The sequence below is a fragment of the Mastacembelus armatus genome, chromosome 24, assembly GCF_900324485.2.
Source record: "Mastacembelus armatus chromosome 24, fMasArm1.2, whole genome shotgun sequence".
Taxonomy (NCBI): Eukaryota; Metazoa; Chordata; class Actinopteri; order Synbranchiformes; family Mastacembelidae; genus Mastacembelus; species Mastacembelus armatus.
In genome coordinates, this window is record NC_046656.1 from 12,638,153 (window position 1) to 12,661,445 (window position 23,293).

At 39.6% G+C, this 23,293-nt stretch overlaps 4 protein-coding genes across 11 annotated transcripts; 2 read left to right on the forward strand and 2 right to left on the reverse strand.

Moving 5' to 3' along the window:
- Positions 1-574: 574 nt before the first annotated feature.
- On the forward strand, positions 575-5,647 carry atraid (all-trans retinoic acid-induced differentiation factor). 2 transcript variants are annotated; one of them, XM_026318936.1, is made up of 7 exons: positions 575-725; positions 894-1,027; positions 1,213-1,281; positions 1,527-1,598; positions 1,681-1,802; positions 1,914-2,014; positions 5,519-5,647. In XM_026318936.1, the coding sequence occupies exons 1-7, from the start codon at positions 627-629 to the stop codon at positions 5,576-5,578; spliced, it is 657 nt and encodes a 218-aa protein (XP_026174721.1). In that variant the 5' UTR covers positions 575-626; the 3' UTR covers positions 5,579-5,647. The 2 variants fall into 2 exon arrangements, with proteins under 2 accessions (XP_026174721.1, XP_026174720.1); XM_026318935.1 differs by lacking the exon at positions 5,519-5,647 and adding an exon at positions 2,109-2,870.
- Positions 3,613-12,545, reverse strand: eif2b4 (eukaryotic translation initiation factor 2B, subunit 4 delta). Of its 7 annotated transcripts, none has more exons than XM_026318929.2 (16): positions 12,295-12,545; positions 9,089-9,153; positions 8,096-8,273; positions 7,666-7,703; positions 7,392-7,572; positions 7,029-7,247; positions 6,844-6,926; positions 6,403-6,435; positions 5,811-5,902; positions 5,571-5,685; positions 5,209-5,285; positions 5,010-5,112; positions 4,748-4,875; positions 4,349-4,526; positions 4,057-4,237; positions 3,613-3,930 (listed from the first exon to the last, which is right to left on the reverse strand). In XM_026318929.2, the coding sequence occupies exons 3-16, from the start codon at positions 8,115-8,117 to the stop codon at positions 3,731-3,733; spliced, it is 1,650 nt and encodes a 549-aa protein (XP_026174714.1). In that variant the 5' UTR covers positions 8,118-8,273; positions 9,089-9,153; positions 12,295-12,545; the 3' UTR covers positions 3,613-3,730. The 7 variants fall into 7 exon arrangements, with proteins under 7 accessions (XP_026174714.1, XP_026174715.1, XP_026174711.1 ...); XM_026318930.2 differs by having other exon boundaries at positions 9,009-9,153; XM_026318926.2 differs by having other exon boundaries at positions 11,717-12,545.
- A 4,813-nt stretch (positions 12,546-17,358) lies between these two features.
- On the forward strand, positions 17,359-20,439 carry nme6 (NME/NM23 nucleoside diphosphate kinase 6). The gene is made up of 6 exons (XM_026319538.1): positions 17,359-17,580; positions 17,764-17,859; positions 18,262-18,364; positions 18,474-18,513; positions 19,240-19,400; positions 19,570-20,439. Exons 2-6 carry the CDS (start codon positions 17,767-17,769, stop codon positions 19,719-19,721), a joined length of 549 nt encoding a protein of 182 aa, XP_026175323.1. The 5' UTR covers positions 17,359-17,580; positions 17,764-17,766; the 3' UTR covers positions 19,722-20,439.
- Positions 20,440-20,590: 151 nt separating this feature from the next.
- Positions 20,591-22,735, reverse strand: baalcb (BAALC binder of MAP3K1 and KLF4 b). The gene is made up of 3 exons (XM_026319539.2): positions 22,555-22,735; positions 20,978-21,177; positions 20,591-20,814 (listed from the first exon to the last, which is right to left on the reverse strand). Exons 1-3 carry the CDS (start codon positions 22,733-22,735, stop codon positions 20,650-20,652), a joined length of 546 nt encoding a protein of 181 aa, XP_026175324.1. The 3' UTR covers positions 20,591-20,649.
- Between the last annotated feature and the right edge of the window lie 558 nt (positions 22,736-23,293).

The window sequence follows — 23,293 nt, forward strand, 5'->3', positions numbered from 1 at the left end:
CCATCTCACATCCAGCCGGGGGTGGACCACTCTGCGCGGGTTAAAAAAACAACACAATACGGGCATCATTTCGGTCACGTTGGACACGTACAAAACACAATACCATAATAAAATATCACAAATAGGCCCCAAAGTTGTTTTAATCGGTGCTACATTTTTAATCTCCTGCAACTGTTTGACCTCAACTCTCCCCTTTTGGGGTGCAATCCAAAGTGACGGTAAAGCGCAGTCGAAATTCATCACGGTCAGAAAAAATGCGCCTCTATTTTGTCAACAAATTTAGAAATTAAATGAAATGTGACTGATACCACCTATTTTTACTGGTCGGGTTTATTATAAGCATAAACATTTTTCTCAAATGACAAAAATATTAAAAATAAGTTTTGCATGAAAAACTATAATAGGCTGTGGCTCTTGGCTTAAAATGAAGGAATTCAACGTAGTTTCTGCACTAATTAAAATGACCGCTGTATGTATTCACACCCTATTTCCCATTTTCTTATCACTACAGACGCAGATAATATTTGATTAAATCATCCTTAATTAAGCGCATGCGCAAAATTTAGGTATGTTGGACCAGCTTCCTGTCACATGTCTGATAGAGCAGGATCATATGACTTCAGTCGATGAAAATGAAAGCTGGGTGCAGCCAGCTGAAACCTGTAGTGTTTATTTTGATTTTTAACTTATGTTTTTACGCGAGCTATCAACTGACTGAGCTGCAGGTAAGACCATTTGTCAATGTAAAAGCTGTCTACAAGTATAAATAAATGATGCTTTATACGGACATTTAATTGAATATTCCAGGATTTGTAGATGTACCGCAGCCTAACGTAGCCGTAGGTGCCAGATAAGGACAAAATGTTTTCCTTCATAGTCGTTTGTAAACACAGGTATGTAAGCGCTGCAACGGGACCGTCCTAAATGACACCAAAGTGGGACAGTTTTGTTTCCTATCGGATGGACGCGTTGACGGACGCTGCTGCTTCAGGAATGACAACACTACCAACCCTGAACACATTATCGGGTAGGATTTTAGTGTTGCCTTCAGGGTCTATCTTGCATAGACGTCCCTACAGTGTGTACTGTGTATACCAGGCTTGAAATGTTATGTGAAATGCCAATTACGACGTGTATGTTTATTAAACCTTAAAAACATCTATGTATTATGATGTTTGTTTTGTTAATGTTTAAAGATTTTTTCTTTGTCAGGTTGGATCTATCCAACTGTTCACTGTCTCATGTAGAGGATCTTCAGGGAGCATCAACAGTGTTAATAATGTATGTATCATACCCATATATACACCATTTCTCACCGCTTAAGCAGCAGCATTCAGTGGCAGGTACAGACTAAATGATGGAAACCCTGCCTCTGTGCAAATGTATGAGAACAGTGCTCATTGCTACTGGACGACTATTGATCCTGCATGATCAAATGTGCCTGTTCATGTTTTTAAGATTTGTTTGAAGGCATTTGTGTTTGGCTTTCCAAAAACATTTTACTTTATAAACTTTTGCTTTTGCAGAGACCTGTCACTTAATCCCATTGTCAATATCAGTGACACAGCATTTCAAGGATTTACCGAGTTAAATTACATGTGAGTATCCTGTTGCTAATACTGAAATTAAAGTAAAAACTTGGTTCTGAATCACTCTAACCCAAAATTTGTGCTTCTTCAGAATTTTGCCAGAAGCCATAGTTTGTCCGGGAGGCAATGTGTCTTGGGACAAAGTGGAGATCAGCAAAGGAACTCGTCTTTGTGAAGGCCAGAAAAATATGTGCAACCAGACAGGACACCTGTGTAAGTTCCCATGTGATAACCATCCACGACCACTGTAATGCATGTAATTTAAAACAGGAGCAGCTTTCTGGTAATACATTTGTTCACCTCATAATAATTGACAATCCACAGCCACTAATTGCCCCCTGAACTCCCTCTGCGCCCCCTATGGCCCTGGCTTCTTTGAGTGTAGCTGTGCTGAAAACTACTATGGATACAAGTGTCTTCGACAGGTTAGTTCTGCAAGCAGTTTTACCTGAATGATTCTATCCTTATCTACATTAAAATGATCATTTAAAGCTCTGCATTTGTTAACATTGTGAACAGGGGGCGTTCCCAACTCTCCAGGTGTTTGGGCCTCTTGGAGCGTCTACATTTGTGATCGCTTTTCTACTTTGGGTCACCCAGAGGCGAAAGGCCAAATCACTCTGAGGTTAAAATACAGCTGACTGGTTTTTATCTTTACTTGCATTGATCTACTAAGCTGAAACCAACTATTTTGAATTGGAAAATGTTGACATGGAGTCCTCAGGCTTCAAGCATTTCTAAACATACTTTTAAATTTAATTTTACACCTTTCTAGAGCAGCTATGTTTTATTTACAAATATTTATATTTCACTTGTTTTTCTTCTTATTGCTGCAGAATTTAGAGGAAGTACACTATCATCACTTTAATTCTATCTTTTAATCTAGTTAACTGACACAAGATATTAATGAAGTTGTGTTCAAATTCAAAATTTTTGCTGTTACCTGTGCCAAACATACACTGACTGTGCGAGTTTACACAATGGAACTACATGTTCTTAAGCATATTTGAGGTAATTTGTAGAATATTGTTTACTGCTTGTTGAACACATAGTCGCTATATGAAGCATCAATATATTAAGCTAAGATAACTGAGCTTTGAGGTTATTATTCATATTTTAAAAGTAAGACATTGTATTTAACCACTACAGCATGTTATGCAGTTATGGGTTGTGGTTAGTCACATGTGGTACTTTGGGAAATGTCTTGCTGTTAGTGGATAAATAGTTTCAATGCTTCTTCCCAGTGGGATTCAGGGTTCTAATAAAGATTTTATAACATTAGATCTGTTGCTTTTCTTCAGGTACTACTATGGTATTATACAGAATACCATATATTTTATAGTAAAATTGTTTTTAGAGGCTTATCTGCCCAGGTATTTATAGTCACTTTACTGGCGAACTCATACAGTTATTAATGAGAACAGACCTAGCTTAAGAAATACAAGGCAGGTAATGTCTAGATTGATTGTTAAATTAATGTGATGATGTAGTGAATGTCATTACTGCAACAACTAATAAATAGTGCTCTGCCCTGCTTTAATATGAAACACGAGTATCATGTGTTGGGCATGAGGACATAGCAGTAAACAATGAATTTCTTTGCCAAGAAATGTTTTACTAGCTGGTTTATATGTTACTCTTTCTTATCCTGTTCAATTGATTATGTCATTAAAATATGATCCCAGAGAATTTATGTGAACCATAAAATTCTTCTGAGATACTGCAGCTCCAGCTGTAATTAGAGAACCATTTATGGGTAGTTTAAAATGGCACATTGTGGTTGACAACCAGAGTATTGTGAGCCACAATGGAATTGTTCTGCTCTAAATACTGGCAATTAAATGTTCTGTTGTGCAGAAAAACTTACATCACATGGATCTATTAAAACGTTTAGCTTTTTCCCCAACTATTAAAAAAACAAACAAAAAAAAAAAACAAACAGATTTATCCTTCACAACCCATCAGCCAGAGATAAAAATTCTATAATTATCCAATTCTTCCATAAAAACACACATGGACTCTGTTTAAAAAGCATATTCCATTTCATATATATATTTATTACATGCTAAAAGCACGATATTTTGTGGCGTGTGTAAGCACTAACAGCCTCTTGCCTCAGACTGATGTGAGGTGGAGGTTATTCACTGGTCCACGTTTTTGACACGCAGCACCACCGGGACTGAAGTGCATGGGATCATTCCCAGATCTGTGATGACCAGGTCCACAAAATCAGGCGGTGTCACATCATACACCAGATTTAACAGTCCAAGAGAATCCACTTGCTGCCAGTCCTCCAGCTGGGTCTTTCCATTACGGGTCACAATGAGGTCATCTGGATCATCTGGAAAGGATACATGATCATAACTGTGTGCTTTTCACACCTTTATGTAATGTTTGGAAGAAACAAAAAAAAAAAAAACAATGTTTATGTAACAATTCAATATGTTACTCTTAAATCTTCCCATACCAAGCTCATTGGACACAAAAGAATCTGTCTGCACCCTCTCGCAAAATTTGTAGGTCTCACAGCACACCAGCACAGGCACATTAAAGGCTTTGGCCACCAGAGCTATTTGTGATGTCCCCACACGAGACATGACATAACCATTGGCCAACAGAGCATGAGCACCAAGGAACACCTTTGATACCTAAAAAGAGAATTAAGAAACACAATATGCTTAAAGCTATATCCCCTGGTTATTCTGAGGGCAACACACTGCATTCAAGTCCCTTTCAATTTACACCGATTTCATGATTACCTCTGGAAGAATGTACGAGACAGCTGAGATGAGAACATAGGTGCAGCTGATGCCTCTCTGTACCAGGCGCCTCAGGGCCTCCCTGCCTTCTAGCCGAGGCCTGCTGTCTACCACGATTACGCGGAACTTCCTGCTTTTCTCCAAGGCCTCGCACAGGATGTGGTTGACCAGGGATGAGCTAAGCAGAGGGAGGTGAGAGTACAGACAAAATGAGATGTGGAAATGCCACAAGAGAATGCGGAAGGAAAGAGACAACAGGGAAGAGAAAGTACTAAATGTGGTTTAAAAAAAAAAAAAAGATCTCTTGTCTGGATGTTTCTTTAGCATGACAAACGGTTAGGCAATGCTTATGTTAGGCAACGAAGACTCAGATTTAACAGCTGAAACTAAGGACATTACCATCCATACACCAGGATGACATCACCATCACTGATCTTCTCTATGGAGTACTTGGCAATAGCTTTAGCAGCAAGAACGATCTTCTCATTTATGTAACTTTCAATACAGTCCAGAAGTTTGGTCTTTGCCTAAATAGAAGCAAGGGAAATAGACAAAGCCGATAAGGTTAATGTATCAAAAATGTCAACAGAATATATGAACTGCAACAAATTAAACTTATGACCTCTGGCTAAAGTGTAAGAAAAAAAGTGTGACAATAAACCTCTTCTTCTTTGCACTGGTTTGGAATATTGGAGATCTCCTTCTTGATATATTTGATTGCATTACCCATGCTGGCTGACAGAGGGCGACATTGATTCAAAAAGCTGAAAGAAAAATATTTTATTTGTTAAACTAAAATTTAGCAGGACTGAGCAAAAATCATGATGATACAGGAGTAACATTAGAAAAATGTTTGGCACCTGATATAAGGTTTCAGCTTGTTTACTAAGTCTCTAGATAGCTCCTCATTTGGAGGTGTTGTATAGTCCCTTATTACCTGTTAAGAAAAAAAACATTACTTTTAGTTTGGTGACTTTAAATCTGCCCATAAAAAAAAATAAATAAATAATGTATGTCAACCTAACACTTATCATTACATGTTTGGATGAAACATATGCTCAGTTTGGATATCTGTAAATCGGCAAAGAAACAGCTATGTGGATCACTGACTGCAAATAGTCAAACTAATCCAACCATGCTTTTTGTTTCTGTGTTTGAAATGCTGAACAGGGGGGTCAACAACACTGTAAAGTGTTCAGCCCGAATAATCTGTGGATTGCACCTGTTTGAAGGCATGCAGCAGAGCTACAGAGCGAGCATTCGATCCTGCCACAATGCCCTGTGAATACTGGAGACCCAGTCGAACAATAGCAGGATGAATCACTGTGGAGGGAATGCTGCAACAGGCAAAAACAGCTAATCAATGATATTTAAGGTATTCTTATGAGGTTTAAACAAATTTTTGGCAATATAGTAATCAGACAATACAAACAACCTCCTCTACTGTAAGTATTTAGTTTACCTGAGTTGCTGTGTTAGAGGGGCTTTGCGACTATACTGGTAGAGATGAGAAAACAGGCTGACTTTGCGGCCGTAGTCTGACCGGAGTGGGATCTGAAATGAAGCAGGTCAGAGTTCAAAGCCTTCAAGGCTCAGTAATGTGAGTTAAAGTTGAGATCATGCGATTATCACACAATCACAGCACAGCATAGGCATAATTCAATAAACAGCTAAGTCTATATATAAGTAAATTGAATGGACCACAGGGCAAAGCAAAAAAAATAAATAAATAAAATACATTGATACTATTTCTACAAGACCAATGAAAGGCTACCATCAAATTATATTAACAGACATATTTAACTTTGGCAACAGAAAAACAAACTTTGATTATGTATGATTTTGTGTGTACATACTCTTTGAACCAAAAACCCTCATAGCAAACACTTGAATTGTCGGTGAGCACAAAAAATAAATAAACAAATAAATAATACAACGACAAAAAGAAACTAAATTAACAGCGTTGTGTTAGACAGTAACAAGTACAGGTTAGAAAAAAAAAAAAAAAAAAAAATAGACAAATGTCAATGGCACAGATTTAAAAAAAGTCAGACCTTGACCTTTGTAGTGGCATTGTAGCCTGGTGTCTGCAAGAAATGTTAGGAACAATCACATGCAGTTATGACTGATGGTTATCTGAGTTTGTTGTGAATAGCCAAACACGAGTAATACACTGCCATTTTTATTTGTATTTTAAAGTTATGGGTTCATTCTGAGAGCTGTCCTTGTCCATTAACTCTTTTTACTGCAGATAACCAAATATAACTAGAAATGCCATAGATCTTCCTGAACACATTATGTTTTTTCATTTTAAGGTGTTTATGGGTTTACAATTAATTTGCTCCAGATTTTACAAAAAATGTCCACACAGGGTGTTCAAGAATTTGTAACTGGCAGTGCATGCTCATGTCAAAACAAGACAAAACATCAATCAGAAAAAAAACATGCTTCCACAAATTTTTTGTTTAAAAAAAATAACAAATAAAAGAGCTGACCTGTTGTCTTTCCAACTTCTTGGCCAGTTTCTTTAAAACGTCTGGGTTGTCTGCTTGGATATGTTCTGGAAGTCTCTTTACCACTGAAAATACATAAAGAGTGTGACTTTCTCCACAGTATATAATGTGTGGCTTGAGCTTATCTGTTACTACTACTGGTGTTGGTCTCCTAGGTATGATCATACCTGGCTGCAGCTCACTAGGCGGTGCTTTGGGTTTGCCGGTGGCAGCCTGGGGGCCCGCCTCTCCTTTCTTTCCCTGTTTGGACGCCCTCTCAGCTTCTTGTCGAGCTCTCCTCTCAGCTTTCAGCTCTGCTTTGCTCTTAGCGGGCTTGTCTGATGGGGCGGATGCTTCTGAGGCAGGCACGGGAACCGATGTAGGAGCAGGCACTGCTGGAGGAGCTGCTGAGACACAGAAGACCCAGGGATAGATTAACGGATCAGCTGATCAGAAAATGTGCTCAACTGAAATCACCTAGAAAATTGACGCTCACTTCCGAGCTATGTGCTAAGACACTCATTCAAATGTGCTGCCCAGATCAAACGCACCTTTCTGTATTGTGGGCTGTGCTGCAGGCTGGGAGGCTGGAGCAGCTGAACTGACAGGCTTCTTCTCTTTCTCACTTCCATGTGAAGCTTTGTCATCTTTTTTCTCTTTGTTTTTCTTCTGCTGTTTCTTCTCCTTCCTCAGTCGCTGCTTCTCCTCCTTGGTCAGTTCTTGGCCTTCATTCTGTTAAGCGCCAATAAAAAAGGTTATAATTAGGCCAGATATGCAGCTTTATACTGTAACTAAATTTAAAAAAAATAAAAGACCAACACTTACCTTTGCACGTTCAATGTTATCTTTCATTCCAGGACCATCTGTAAAACAGCCAGTGAACCATTGTGTGATTGTGTCAGGTCATTGCACGTTTGTGTCTTTTGTGTTATAAGGTTACGATGTCAAGGCCAGTTGTATGTTACCATCATCTTCACCGCACATCGACAGCTTAAACTGATTAGTTAATTATCACTTTAATTAGAAAAAAAAATACTCGAAAATATGATGCAATAATATTACGATGTCTGCCCATAGCGCTAGGCTAACGTTAGCACAGCTAGCATTTCCAAATTAACTTTGCTAGAAGCTGAACCTAAAGACCGCGAAACGCGAATTACAAGTGCGAGACATTTTGTCACTGCGCCTGGAGCAAAGTAGTTAAAATACGTGGGAAAAGACAAAATGTCCAGCTGTTACACACTCCCAAACTCACCTGTCACTCCACTGTCAGCCATGTTTACGATGCTGCTCCACTTCCTCTGCTGCTGACGAACCACTGCCCCGAAAATGTGTACCGCCCCCTGGTGTTTACGCCTGCTCCTTCATCTCTGTCCACCACCGTCCTATTCTTCTATTAATTCTGTATGTTAGCCCAGTCCAATATATGGTCCCTGTACGGGGGAGGTATCAGATATAAAACTAGACATTACCTCTGCTGCTCAGGATCTTTTGAGCCATATGTAAAAATATAAACAGATTTGTTCTGCATTTTCCCCTACTCTGTTGTAATATCCTCACACCAAATCCACATTTTCACTACTGTTTGTAATTCTTTTACACTCTAAATCCACCCTAGGACTATTTCCCACAGCACAGCAGGGCTGTACTCGTAATTACTTACACCAATACTGGCAGCCAATTTGTTTCCTGTCCAACCAAAGCTGCACCACTTTCTTAGAAGCGTACAGATGACATATTAATAATCACAGATTTTCCAAATGGTGTTTTGTTTTGGGAGGATTTAATTAGCTTTCACTCAATAGCTTGTTATTAATTATTTTGTGATAAGCTATTGTTAGTTAGAAAAATGTTTGCTTATAACAGATCTCATTCCCAGAAAACACTATTCTCCAGCTGCTCTCTGCTCAGACCACCTTAATAGCCTAGAGTTTGACTTCTATTTATTAGTATATCAAACACTTTTATGCATATAAATAGAAGATTTCCATTCAAAGTATTTTATGATTAACATTTCAAAACATAGCCTAATGGATAAATTACACCATATACAGTTTTCTTCTACACAAAACGCCTGCTTTAGGAAAAATTGTGCAGGGAAGTGTAAACTATTGAAGATAGTCTTTTCTTTTATTTACATTTTCAGAATTTACTGACTTCCTTCTTACATTCAATCCCTTTTAATGAGCAAACAGGATGAAAATGGCTGTGCAGTATGGGACTCAGACGTGAGACTGTAGACTCAGACCTGCATGACAGTTTCTTTCCATGGAGACCTCTGAACTGCCTTCAGAAATTCCTGCAGCAGCTCCGCTGTCAGCAAAAACACAAATCATTACTGAATATAATTAATATTACTGAGTCAAACACAGGTGCTGTCCGTGGTTCTGAATTCTCTGGCCTGGACTTGGTGCACAATGAGATGCTGAACTAATGTTAAACTAAAAAAAAAAAAAACAAGATAAACAAATGGCAAAAGTACATTTTATTTTAAGAGAATCAGGATATTGATTGTAATGTATTCAGGTATGACAAGATGACAAGAGCATATTTTTAATATGTGCTTTCTTCAGCGATTTCCAGCCTTAACTAATATATTTCAGAGTAGCTGGCAGCAGTATTTATCAGAGCAAAGATTTATAACTGAATGGTTTTTAGGGGTGCTCTGACAAAAATGAAGAAAATATTTTGTTTGCTTTTGGATAATTTTTTTTTCTTTGTATCAAGCATTTTTATTGCCACATGCACAGAGCTCAAGGTAATGCAGTGTAATGTAAGAGTACTGCAATACATCCTCCCTCATGAGATAGATCATGTTCAGTTTCAGAGAGGTGCTGATTTAATTGTACAGACATTTTGGAAAATTTAGTCTTCAAGTCCTCCAATAGCCTCCAAAACAATCATATAGTTGGATCAACACCTCCCAGAACAGAACATTATCACCTTCATGAAGGAAGATTTATTTCAAGACTGTTGTATTAGTGGTACATAGAAACTATAGAAACATAGAAACTAAGATGTCTCTATAAATGTTAATGATGACCCTTTAAATGAAACCTTTTCCCCTGTCCTCAGAAACGTAAATTCACCACTCTATGTTGTCAGTCATCCTTTATTTGCTTTTCAAACACACAGTGCAACATTGGAAACGAACAGTACTAAGTTTCTAAAGAAAAAGAAGCTATCATTGCCACTAGACTAACACCGCCAAAGTATGCAGCTTTACACCACAATGCCACTGTGTCTTTTGAGTCCACGCTGGTGTCTGCTGACTGAATGCACGACGCAGTAGCTGGTTGAAGGGGACCAAACCTCACAGAAACACCTGACTTGGTTCCGTTTGACCAGCCACAGCAAGGTGTGTTGCTTCAGCTGTGAGGGGCAGAGCAAGGGAGAGCAAGAGAACAGGAGGAGGCATACAGTGAGGAGAAGAGGGGTAGAGGACTTAGATAAAGAAAGAAATGAGAGAGCAGAAAGAGAGGAAATAGAAGGTGGACATTATCTAGAAGCAGTCAGGCTGGCATGTCTTCTTTGGCCTTACCTGATGAAACACAGAGAGAGAGAAAGAATATCTTTAATGTGCAAATAGTGAGATATCCTGCACAGTTAGAACACAGAAACAACTCCATGTTACCAAGCAGAAAGGTCCTATTTAGAGGTTTGGGAACCCTGACAGCCGGTGACATTGCCTTATTTCCTTTGAAACCCAGCCTACAGGAGTGAACCTTCACCCGCGGTGACAGATCCACATCTCTGCCCTCCCTCCCCTCTTCCTTTTTTGAGAGTCCTGTGGTTGCTATAATGGGTGACAGCTGTAGTCTGTCAATCCTCCTTCACTGTCAGCAGTTGGGGCAGGGCAGGAATTTTTTAAGAAGTCCCTGAGACCCGATCAGCGGCCCGTGGAGTAATGCTAACTGTTTACGTGCCTGAGCCAAAGGAAAGGGAACAAGCCTTTCACCTGTTGCCTTACCACACACAAACACACATGCTCATGACCCCTGATATTCCCCTCCTAACTCATAAAACAGACAAAGGCACACTCAGTCAATTGCACTGAATGTACCTCCATTTTTCACAACCGTCATTCACTTTAAAAAAAATAAACAATAGATAAAAACTGAAATAAGAGGGATCTCTGTTTCCCTCTGTGGTTGGTGCTTATCTCCCCTTGAAACCACACACTTCCTTACATTCCATAAGTGGTGTATTAATATGGGGATATAAGGAAGCATGTCCTCACAAGGGGCAACAACTGGATTCACTGCTCCTCGGACACAAAGCACCCTTTCATAGTCACAGATGCAGAGTAGCGGGAACAACCGGCTTAACAATGGTTAACTGTGACAGACCTAGGAAAGAGGGGCTAAAGAAACACGTGATGGCGGTTTCAGTCATCTGCGCCACAGAACCACCAGAAATTTGGAAGTAGAGAGGTTTTGTTGTTGTTATAAGGTAAATGCTTTATTTTTTATTGAAAGTGTAGCTTATTTGAAGCCAGTTTTCCTATTATTGCTGTCAAATAACAGCAAAACCAGTAATTTCCAATACTAAAAGAAAAAATCTGAACTAAATTCATTTTATTCTTATTAGAAAAGTTATACTTTATACTTTGTTTTACTGAACACCAGCCTGCACAGCTTTTCAGTGGGTAATGCCAATGTGATGATGCTCAAGTGTGTTTAAATAACTCCAGAGGGTGAGGCAAATACTGACTTCCAGCAGACAAAGGTCACAATCAATGTTATTTCCTAAACATCACGTCTATTCATGTTGATCCAATGTACAAACAGTTGTAAGAACAGAAAAGATCCAAGTAAAAGGCCAAATAGCTGAAATATAGCTGAGCTTGATAAGATTTTAAACATGCTTTACTCACCTTTGCTGAGCTCTGATGGGTGTCCTGGCGTGGTTTTCCTGTGATGACTAGCTGGTGGTGAGCTTGAGGCCACAGTTGGCTCAGCATCTCCTACACATTCACTCATTTACCACTGATTTACCTAGATCAGCCCATTTATTTTAGCACGACCATGATGGTGCTGAGATACATGTCAAATAACTAAATTTCCTGATTCTTTCCTGTATCACACCTCAGCTTCCCCTCACAGCACAGGCGTCAGTGTGTCGTGCCATAAAACCTACAGAAAACATCTAACAACAGGTTCGACACCTGATTTTATTCACAGACTGCTGCAAATGAATTAAGACTGGAAAGTCTGCAACATCTGAGTCTAGAAGAGTTTTGGCCTGCACAGAATTCCTTGTCACATACAGAGAGAGGTGTTGAAAAAGATTTAAATATAAATAAAACTATCAACAAAATCACTTTTAGCTATTACAGAACAGACAAAACTCACAGTTCCTGTCCTTTTCCACCCATCAAAGCCCAGAGTCCTCAACCTATCACTCCACTTCCTGAGATACCACCCTCCAACCCTGCTCCTCTCCTCTCTTCACCTCAGCTCTCTTGCGATCAACCATCCTCCTTCGTATCTGGCCTGGTGGATTGTGCCCACAACAGGCCTTGCAGATCGGCCTTTTCTATCCCACCGGGAGCGCCCCCCTCCAGAGCGGCCTCCCACCTGTTGGTGTCCTTTAGAAGCCCGGGCCTCTCCTGCGCCTCCTGTCCGGCCCAATCAGGGCCCTGACAGGGGGGAGCCAGCCTGTGAAATCACACCTCTCAGCTGTTCACACTGGGCTCGAGACACCCTACACCCCTGCCGTTCCTCTGTTCAGCCCCCACCCCACCCTGCCTCTATTTTACACCGAATGTCAATGGTTCCTTTTTGGAAAAAAAAAAAAAGGAGAGGGGAGAAGAGAAGGGATACAGAGAAACAAGGAAGCAACTGCATGATGGGTGTGTTTTATTGAGTTTGGGGGTATGGACAGAACAGCAGTTAGAACACACCATGAGTCACAGCTGAAGCCAAGGTTGAATTTCATCCCAGTTGGGTTTCCAGGCTTTGCTTTACTTTCATTATATCACAGGAAAAAGTAACATTCACTATCTCATTTCAAAAATCATTTTTCAGCTGATGTTATGCAACAACATGATGATTCTAGATGATTAACTTCATGAGGCAAAGGACAAATCAATCTCCTTCACAGTCCACCAAATGTGGTAAATACACTTTGATGAACTGAAACATAAACCTGAAACACAGTCAATGATATGGGAGGACTGTGGATGAGTGATATAGGGGTTTAAACAGGCAATATATTCTTGAGTGGGTGAGTGTAATATAAGCTATACTTTGTGTGAAGGAAAAAATGAAGAAAATGTTAAAAATGTGAGGAAATACTGATAAAAGAGTGAGTTACCAAAATAAAGTGTAGTTAAATTTTCTCCATCAGCCACCATCAACCACTGATTTTATTTTTTATTGTTACACACGCTGTTAATATTTTTTGACTGACTATATAGAATCTGTAGATCCATATATGACCATTTTAAAGCATCATACAGTGTCTACCAATACTGTGAGGTAGACAAGCCAAGTACATGGGTTCATTTTCCTCTGTAGCAAGCACAAGCCGCTCCACTAAGGTCAACACCTGTGTTCTAAAATCAGCGCTGGGTTGGGTGCGATAGGAACCCGGGCCTCATTCACAGAAAGCTCGAGCTCAGAGAGGGGGGCTTATATTGAAATCTAACGCTCTCCCTATTTTTGAGTCACTCACCGTCCACAAATAGCAACCCCATCGCATCTTTGTAGCTCCCGTTTTTCTCCGCCACAGGATGTTGTTTAAATTCGACAGTTGTTCAATATTTCCCATGGCCCTGAGCCAGGGTGTATCACAAATGCAACATTTCCACTAATGTCAGCTATGTGCCAAGGCCTTACCAGTTATATCTGGGTGCTAGAAATATCAGATGACTTTCGCCGTTGGGTAGATTCTAGGTTGCTTCCACTAGACACAATGGCTAGAGACACAAATCATAATCCTTCTGTTCCTCCTAATGGGACAGCTGATCCCTGTCACACAGGCCGAAGATTTGCCAGCAAACGGATCAGTCAAAGTGTCTCATCTAATCATCATCATATGTCATGCAAAAGATCTCATCTTACTCTATGATTTTTTTTTCATCTATCAACACCTCTTATGTTTTATTCATTTGAGTTCCCATCCTCAGTCCAGTGATCATTTACAGATTTGAAGTCACCTCGTTAAAATGTACCCAAAGCTTATCTAATGTATGAGTGTGATTCGGAGTAGGATTTCATGCCTTTACAAGTCCACAGAGTCATTTTTAAGAACAATTCAACCAAAATGAGAGGATGACAGCACTCGAGTTCAGCAGTTGGGTTATCTACAAATTGGGTCAGCAAGGTTATTTTTAACCCCTGTTCACATACCGGGGCCCCCATTTGCTAATCACTTTGTTCCCCTCTTCATACCCATGTGCTCTATTGCCAATGTCCGACTGATTCTGCGGAGGTCACAACATACTCTTTTTGTCAGGAGTAAATAATTTTCCCTGGGACAGCAGATACGAGTTAGACTGACTAACCCCAGAGCAGTTTCTTCAACAGTGGAAAGCGTTCATTTCTATTGGTATTAATAACCCGGCAGCTGACACCAGACCAGGTCCTGCACATGCACAGGATGGGACAACAGATTAGTTTGGAGGAAAACCGTGGCAGCATAATTAAAAATGCCATTAAATGTGATTTATTTTCCCATCTAATTTAGAAAACAATTAAACAAAAAAGGAACAGCCAAATCTGCAGCATGCTGGAGAAAAAAATCTAAAATATGACATAAACAAAATCTACAACAAATCTGCAATAACCGACCAAGAGGTAAGAGTGAGCTACTTAATCCAAACAGAAATGAAACAGATCACATTGTTACTCATCGGTGCTGACTCATTACGTGGTCTGACATTAATGCCACTCTGTCCTTCCTTGGGCACACCAGTTGCCAGGCTGAGGTTGACACAGCTGTTGCAGGGAGCCTTGTCCCGTGTGGTGGAGCAATGGAGCAGAAAGGTCAAAAGTCACCAACATTTAGGCTAAAAGAAAGAACAGGTGATGAAGAGGTGAAGGTAGCACACTACTGTGATTCATGCTTTGATACTTTAAGGTCAGTGGATTTAGAAATTACCTGCAACAACTTCGGCGAAGAGTTTTAGGTGTTAGAATTTAACAAATAATTAAATGTTATTTTCACCCTCCAAAAAGCAAACCAACAAAAAAAACCAAGTCTGTTACACTAGTTAAACAAAAGGTGGTCACCACTTGATTACATTACAGTTTCATCTCTAGATATTTCTTCCCCTGATCTGTAACTGAAGGCCCAAAGGTGTTAAAACAGGAAACAAATCTTTTCTCACCACCTAAACAATTAGGACATAAAAGCGCTGTGGGTGTTACCCTGGGCCCTGTGTCCCCCTAAATGACCCCTGTTGTAATAGTCAGGTGACCCCTGAGAGACTGGGTGACAGGCGAGCTGAAATGTGGTGGATCAATGTACATCAGAGCATGTACGTCAGACCTGACTATATATTTTACATGCTCCTGTTGCTACTGTAAAAGCCCTATCAAGATCCAGCATGAGAGGACATTTCAAGTGCTGTATTAAATCAAGTTCACTTGCTCTTTATTGGAATAACATTCTCAAAGTAGTTGACAGGACCATTTTAGGCAGGAAACAGGGGCAACAGGGCTATTTACAATTATAGTATAATTTTCATATAGAGTACAGTATTTAGAATATGAGCATTTTAAAAAACACTGGTGGTTTATAAACGCATGGCATCATATAGAAGTTCAAATCTGTAAACAATAATCATATGCACAAAAACCTGTTTGTCATAACCTCACCGACTAGGCTACATTGACATACACACAATGTAATAAGTGGATATTTACATACTGGTAGAAAGAAGCAGTGCGAACCAATACATCCAAAGTCTTGTTCATTGATAGTGTAAAATAATATAAGCAGTTACATTTTTATTGCAGCGTGCAGTTTGCCTATAAAGGGCACTTCTGACGGCTGTTTGAACGGCGTTGTAGACTAGATGTCAAAAGGTTTTACTGCATCGGATCACATGATGTTCCAGGGTGTTTTCTTGAAAGGAATTTGGTAGATATTTAGTAGAAATTATAGGTTCAAAAATTGACAAAGTTCTGAGACAACTTTGAATTTAATAACATATATTCACATGATCCTCTACTGTGGCTCCTGCTGGAGAATGAATCTAGAGTAGCCTGTGGACACCTAAAAGCCTGTGGGGGTCGACAGTCAGCTGCCCGACTCCCACCAAAAGGGAATGACAACTGCAGGAAAGCCAGCATCGACAGCAGCAGCAGCAGCAGCGGTGACACCAAGATAAAACAGAGATGGGATTTATGATGGGCAGAGAGTGGGTGGGGGTGCGGGGTGGATCAGCTGAATCAGCCGCTCAGCTGAAGATGTTTAAAGCAGGAGTTAACAGTGATCAACGACAGCCTCTGTTCTCTGCAACTTTGCCTGCTGCCCCCCTGAAATTTCTTTGCAATGACAGATCCACCAGGAAAAAAGTGCAGCAGAAATGATCATATTAACTTAAACTGCCTACAAACATTCCATATAACGGCACAGACATCAGTGAAAGAGATCACAAAATGAAAACTGCAGTAACAATGTACTTTTTGATTTACGTTATTGATAAACCATCACCTTCAGACCACATTTCTCTTGACTTCTAGGTCAACTGGACCATGAAATTCTAAAAGACCATGCATTTTAAAATAAACTATACAACACCTAGTACATAGTTTGTGTCTAAATGTATAGATTTTTTTGTTAGACCCTCACAAACGTGCCCTGATCAACCCTTCACGCCCCCAAGCACCTCTACTTGTCCTCCATCCCCCTCATGGGAGGTAACAGCTGTGGTGTCACCCCTGAGTCACATGACATGGGCAGGTGGGAGAAACCTATGTGGGGCAGCAAGCAATCCCCCCTTTCTTGCCTCCTATTCTCTCTGAATGTCAAGCCTCACACACACACACACACACACACACGCACGCACGCGCACGCGCGCGCGCGCACACACACACACACACACACACACACACACACACACACACACACATAATCTCCTCTTTTCAAGGGTGTGGCCATTCCTGAAATGTGCTCTGTGTTTGTAACTCACACTGTATGTCTGATCTTCCACATTGATCAAATACCACAGACATAGAAAACACTCTTTCACTCCAGTCCTGGCTTGTAGCTGCTGTGTGGCTGTCTCTGCCCAATGTCAGTCCCTACTGAAAGCATCTCTTCATCATTTCCAACTACTCCACTCAGTGTTTAAAAGAGAATGGACTTTTCCTCTTATTTCACATATGGTTCTGAAAAGTTTTACTCCAGTGTACATGTTTTGTAATGCTATAAGACCAATGCACTCACTGAAACGGTCCATTCGTTATAAAATATATAACATTTAAATTTCTTTCGGTTTTATTTGTTGTCACTCTCGCAGTGGGAACATAATGCGCTAGTTCAGTTTCCGGGGAACGCATTTACGAACGGACTGAGTAAGCTCGGTTATTCAGCGGGTGATCAAACTTTCCCATTAAATTTAAAATCATTTTAATTTTATAGCCCAAAGTCAAATAAACACATTTGAAACCGCTTGTTCCTGTGAACAAGTGACGACTTCACACCAAAGCAACGTGTTAGCAACAATATGCCGGCGGGAGTCTCTTCGGGCTGATCATATTATTGTGAAAAACTGTCAAAACAGAGGTTAGTATCTGTAAGGAAACAAATACTGACTTGCAGGCATAATTTTTACTATTTATTTGTGAGCCTGTAGCGCTTTATCATTTGATTTACAGTGAAAATTGCTCTCTACGTTGACGCGTTTCTATGCTAAACATTTAAAGACCATGTTTGCTGTTGACAGTTTATTATTTGTTCGTCTTGCAGACCATGTTACTGACAACTGGTCGGCTGTCCAAGGTGCTGCAGCTCACCCTGGCGGTCATCAAACCAGACGCTGTAGCTCATCCTCTGATGTTAGAGGTCAGCTTCACATTAGTACTCGATTTTCACAGCTACATCTCTTGGCTTTTACTTTGAAAGGCCTGTAGCTGCCACTTGAGCGAGATCTAAAATACAAATTTAAAATATCATGATATGTACAGAAATCCTCCTCACTGTGGTACAATCCAGCCATCTGTAGTGAGACATTAGAAAACCCAGTTGTGGATTTTTTTAAGCTGTTGCCAGGATGCCACATAGCTTGCCTTCTTTTTTTTATTTTAAAAGTGTATGTGGTCTCTACAATAACACTTGTTAAACACTTTCAACCTACATAATTTGATGAATTGTACTGAGTATTGTATTGAAGTAGAAAAAAGATTGTATGTTAGCTACCTCCTTAAAATAATCAGATGACATAACTTCCCCCCCCCCCCCCTTCAGGCTCTTCATCAAACAATCCTGGAAAACAACTTTGTCATTGTTAGATGCAAAGATCTGGTGTGGAGAAGACAGGATTCTCAAAAATTTTATTCTGAACATTCAGGTACAAACACCATTCATCTGTTTTCAAATGAACAGGTTTGCTTTGGTTGTACCATCTGAAGTATGTTGAGTCATTTAGAGCCAAAACTCACTTTTATTTTACTTCTTAGGCCGATTCTTCTTTCAAAGACTTGTGGAATTCATGTCAAGGTGAGCCTTTTTTCATGTTGACAGCATTAGTGTACAAATCCCAAATCATGACGCTGGTTAATTTCATGTGTAAAGTTACAGTTTTGTCTCTGCGTCTTGATAGTTTTCTATCTGCTGCACTTGAAATGGAATAGGAGGGAAATTTCCATACCACACACCCGACAGGGCTGACCCAGTTGATGGTGCTCTTATTTCAGTCTCAGCAAGTCTCCAGTAAATCATTCACAGCAGGAGTTTCAGTTATCAGTGGACTGCTCTGTTTAGCATAACACCCCTGGGGTAATTGTCTGAAAATCATCATGTATCCTCATCACAATAGGTTCACATGCAGTGACCACCCACTGGATTGCAAAGGGTGATTGTAATCAGTGTAATATTTGTCTTGTCACAGCAGTGAATCGGTGGTTGCTACAGAAACCTTTTTTCCTGGCTGTGTCAATGGAAGCAAAGGAAACATCTTCAGCATGTTAAGTTTGAAGCATCTCCATTTATCATTGTTTAGCCCAAACTGATAAACTGTACATGCTGGATATGCAGATATTGCTGAGCTCTTTTCCTGTGAAAGTTCTAAAGCAAAGAAATTGGATTTGTAGGAAAAGTCCATTTTAGGCCCAGTCAAAGCTTCAAAAGCATCTAAAGCTTGAAATCAAACCTGTGAGTTAGAGTGCAGTAAAGTGTGTAATATTTAACTCTAATTCCTGACTGTTGTTGAATTCTTTTCTGTAGTGGTCCTATGCGTGCATACATTTTAGCCAGAGAAGATGCCATAAGTCACTGGAGAGAACTGATGGGACCAACCAAAGTGTTCAGGGCCAGATATACCTCCCCTTCCACCATCAGGGCTCGGTTTGGTCTCACGGACACACGAAACACAACCCATGGCTCGGGTAGGAAACATGATGCATCATGTTTATGTACTCTATTCTGATTTGGACACAGCTTTACATTTACCAAGCCTTCCAATATCCATTTTCAGCTTGTTTTTAGTATTTACTGCATTGATGAGTTAGAATGTTTTTAAAATCATTCTTTTTTTTTTTTTTACCTTTTCTCCAGATTCTGTCGAGTCGGCACAAAGAGAAATCATTTTTTTCTTCCCAGAGTTCTGTGTGGAGGAGTGGATGGAGAAAGAAGAGCCATTATTTAGAACAGGACAGATATGTTATGACCATGAGAAACAGATCCACACGCTTTCAGCACAAAGCTGACCAGAGACCTGCTGTCTCAGTCACTGTTTAGCAACATAAGGTCAAAGATACAAGCGGAGGGGCTCTGTTGCTGCTGCTGTTCATGTTAAAAAACAAGCTACCAGAGCTGATGCTATGTTACATCTAATAATGTATATGTAAACCAGTAAAGTGCATGTTTCCTGCCATTGTATTTATTCCCTGCTTGTGTTATTAAATCAGTTTTTTCCTTCTATGCAATATGAAATGAGTTAAAATGAGAACTTTAAGCGCTTTTGTTTGATTTATTGTCATTATAAAATGCTAATTGCTAGATAAGAAAATCAGACACTGTGCAAAACAACACAATGAAGTAAGACTGTTTTTTACAATATCACAAATTTATGTCCAGGCTTCACTGTAAATAGTGCAATCAGCATCATCGGTTTCAGTTTCCTGAGCCATATACGATGTAGCACAGCAGCATCTATATATTATAGCAATGTAACAAAACCACAAAAGAATTCTAGTTTGTGAATATTCAATAATGTGAAATAATGGTGAAGCTTTCCACATCTATTTGTCATGAAAAACATATTTCTTTGTTCGCTTAAGAAATTTAAAATGTGCTAAGAAATTATTTCCTCTAAATGAAACAGGATGTTTGCTGTACTATGAATTTTAATTGATTTTACTCTGGTACTGCATGTACTCTAAAATGTTATGTTTTTTTACGAAGTACAATAAAACACTGAAACCGGCACCAAAGGAATACATCTTATAGTATTAAACACTTTGAATGAACTATGTTTTCAAAATGACAACCTAAATTTTATAGTTTACAGTGTCAGGTAAAATTCCTCACAATTTTTATATTTTCATCAGCTACCAGAACTGATACATTCAGTTCATTTATTTCACAGTCACCCTCTTTTTTTTTTTCTTTGGCTTCTTCCAGTCTCGCCTGCACTCAAGTGTTTTGTGTGGCCGCCTGTTTGAGAGTTTCCACGGGTTTCATGACCTCGTAAGTCGTGAGCGATTTCTTCACCTTCCCGTTCTTGTCCACCTGATGAATGCTCTGTGTCACTGTGATGGTCACCTGCTTTGTCGACATCCGATTGTCCTGCCATTTTGTCTGTTAATGATAAAGGATGGGCCATTGTAAATATAGATTGTTCCTAATGCAGACTGTTTTTTTTTTTTAACTTATGGTTTCAGCAATAAATGTAAACAGTGTTTCTATTGTTTTGCTTCTAAATTGACTGTGGGCATTTAAAACCATCTAGGTAGAGACTTACAATCTCTTCCGTGTGTAAAACACTTCGGCGCTGGACTGTGGTGCCAGATGAAGGTAGCACCTCCTCCTTGGGTGCAGAGGCCAGTATTGCAGGGGGGCTGCTGGGTTTCATGTCATTCAGGCTGGCTTCAGACACGGCTGAGCAGACTTTCAGGTACGCCTGAGCTGGAGGTGGGAGGCTGTCTTCAAAGAAATCAGGAACTGGAGCAAGACAAAAACTTAAGATTTGTCCTGTGGTGCAATAAAACCCCAAACAAACGTAAGAATTAGAAAACAAGTCGGAATAATAAGGTTAGTATTAGCACTGTATTAGAGGAACTATTTCAGTAATTATTCCTTAGTAGTGGAGCAAGACCTGAACATGTGTTATTATGTACACAGTAATAAATAAAAGCTGTTTAATTGTCACTGGATCTTGGGGAGAAATCATGTCCATTCTGTGTTTTATTCATTACAATGGAGTCTATGAATATTACTTTTTCAAAATAAGTCAGTGTATTCCAGCCTTGGCAAATGACTAATAACACACTATTCCTAATTTGCATGATGTAGTAGTGGGTGGTTTGTAAATCAAACAGCATTAGTCAGAGACCGTGTTAGAGTGTATTGCTGCCACTACAATGTGGAGCAGGGAGGTGTTACTGTATGTAGTGTGGGTTAAGTGTACTAGATGTCGGTACTTGCAGAACACCTACAGTATATGCCCATAGTGATGCATGAATACACACTTTAAGAACATGTTATTGGGACACAATCAATGCAAACAAAGGAAATTCTGCCCTGTGTACATGAACAGATGTATATTAACCATATCAGGGAACCACAGTTTGATATAATCTTCGTGGCTGCCAGTTGCTGATTAATTTGGCCAATTCTGGATGTGTCTTATCTCCTCGGACTGGAGCTCAGCTGAATTTGTCATCAAGGCTCATCTGCCCACATTCACTAACAGCTGTATCTGTTGCCATGAGAGCCAAGTCTTGTTCGAGCAGTGGCTTTTGATGTAGCCTATTATGCACATTTACTGATTCATCTCCTCCTGGCTTCAAAGACAAGGCACCCACAATTCAACACAGAAAACAAATTTTTAACAAAAGAGTTATAGCCAAACCCATCTGTTTCTCACCTATATGTAGAGTGCACACTACAACACACTGAAGGTTTCCAAAGAGGTTATTTTGTCTGTCATGCTCAGTCCTTTGCTACAGTATAAGGGTCACCACAACTGTTTTTTCATCATTTCAATTTTCCTTGTACATAACAGCTTCTTCTTTGAATGGACCATGGAAAAGTGTGAAAGCAAAACCGTGTTGCACCTGCACAGAAAAGCAGAAAATAATACGCACTGCACTGGACAAATAATATGTCCACCATACAATAATTATGCCCCTTTAATATTGTACAAGTGGGTGTAAGAGATGAAAGAGAAAATATGATAGAGAAATAGGAACATGATTGCAAATATACCAAATTCGAAATAAGCAGTTGTTTATTCAGCCATAAATGTATTCATTTGTTCCAGAGATGAATTACTGCCTGTTAAGTACTCATTCAGAAACCATAATTAATTCTTCTTACCAGGGCTAATTGTTTTCTCGGAAGTGAAGCCGGCCTCAGAGTTGTCAGGGGGGATGCTCTGGATGGATGACAGGGGGATGTCAGCGTCTGTGCTCGTCAGCCATGTTGACTCTGTCTCTTTAGTCCAGCTCTCCAGGTAGCGAGGCTCCAGAGCGTCTGTCCTGCTCCCCCCACAGCCCATGGCTCTGTCTCAGGGCTGCTTCACTTCCCAGTTGGACCTTTCTTCAGAACAGACAACAGAAAACAAACAAATAGATTTACACTGTATACCAAATTAATCATAGGACGCGGTGCTATTGACTGAATGCATATTGTTAAATAGTATTTGTGTATTTGTATTTGTACTTTAAGAAATTACATGAAACTGATGTCAAACAAGAAAGCAAAAAATTCCACTAATATTTAGACAAGGCCTATTTGTTAACTAAAAACTATTCCAAGTCATGAAGAAAAGCTATTATGCTGCTGTGTTGTACACTTAAGATGATTATGTATATTTATTTAAATCAGAACTAAACTAAGACAAGTCATAGATTAAAAGAAACTTAAATACTTTGACTGCCAATTCATTTTTCAAGCAATCAGCCCAAACACTAACAAGTTTCAGACTCATCTGTGAGAATTTGCTTTGAATAATGTGATAATAAACGCACCATTCCTGAGTTTGAGTATGTGGTTGGAAAAAAAAACAAGCAGTGCCCATAACAATCTATAATGAAATGAATAGTAGATCCTGCAT

Bases quoted from the DNA above. Each gene is read 5' to 3' on its own strand.
- baalcb (XM_026319539.2), bottom strand. From the start codon at position 22,735: ATGGGCTGTGGGGGGAGCAGGACAGACGCTCTGGAGCCTCGCTACCTG. The intron at 21,178-22,554 runs GTAAGAAGAATT...GTCTTGCTCCAG, and splicing joins CGAGAAAACAATTAGCCCTG to TTCCTGATTTCTTTGAAGAC. The intron at 20,815-20,977 runs GTAAGTCTCTAC...TATCATTAACAG, and splicing joins TTTTACACACGGAAGAGATT to ACAAAATGGCAGGACAATCG.
- eif2b4 (XM_026318929.2), bottom strand. From the start codon at position 8,117: ATGGCTGACAGTGGAGTGACAG. The intron at 7,704-8,095 runs GTGAGTTTGGGA...GCTGTTTTACAG, and splicing joins GGCTGACAGTGGAGTGACAG to ATGGTCCTGGAATGAAAGAT. The intron at 5,903-6,402 runs GTCTGACTTTTT...GCTTCATTTCAG, and splicing joins ATGCCACTACAAAGGTCAAG to ATCCCACTCCGGTCAGACTA.
- nme6 (XM_026319538.1), top strand. From the start codon at position 17,767: ATGTTACTGACAACTGGTCGGCTGTCCAAGGTGCTGCAGCTCACCCTG. The intron at 18,365-18,473 runs GTACAAACACCA...TTTACTTCTTAG, and splicing joins ATTTTATTCTGAACATTCAG to GCCGATTCTTCTTTCAAAGA. The intron at 18,514-19,239 runs GTGAGCCTTTTT...TCTTTTCTGTAG, and splicing joins CTTGTGGAATTCATGTCAAG to TGGTCCTATGCGTGCATACA.
- atraid (XM_026318935.1), top strand. From the start codon at position 627: ATGAAAATGAAAGCTGGGTGCAGCCAGCTGAAACCTGTAGTGTTTATT. The intron at 726-893 runs GTAAGACCATTT...TTGTAAACACAG, and splicing joins ATCAACTGACTGAGCTGCAG to GTATGTAAGCGCTGCAACGG. The intron at 1,282-1,526 runs GTATGTATCATA...TTGCTTTTGCAG, and splicing joins GCATCAACAGTGTTAATAAT to AGACCTGTCACTTAATCCCA.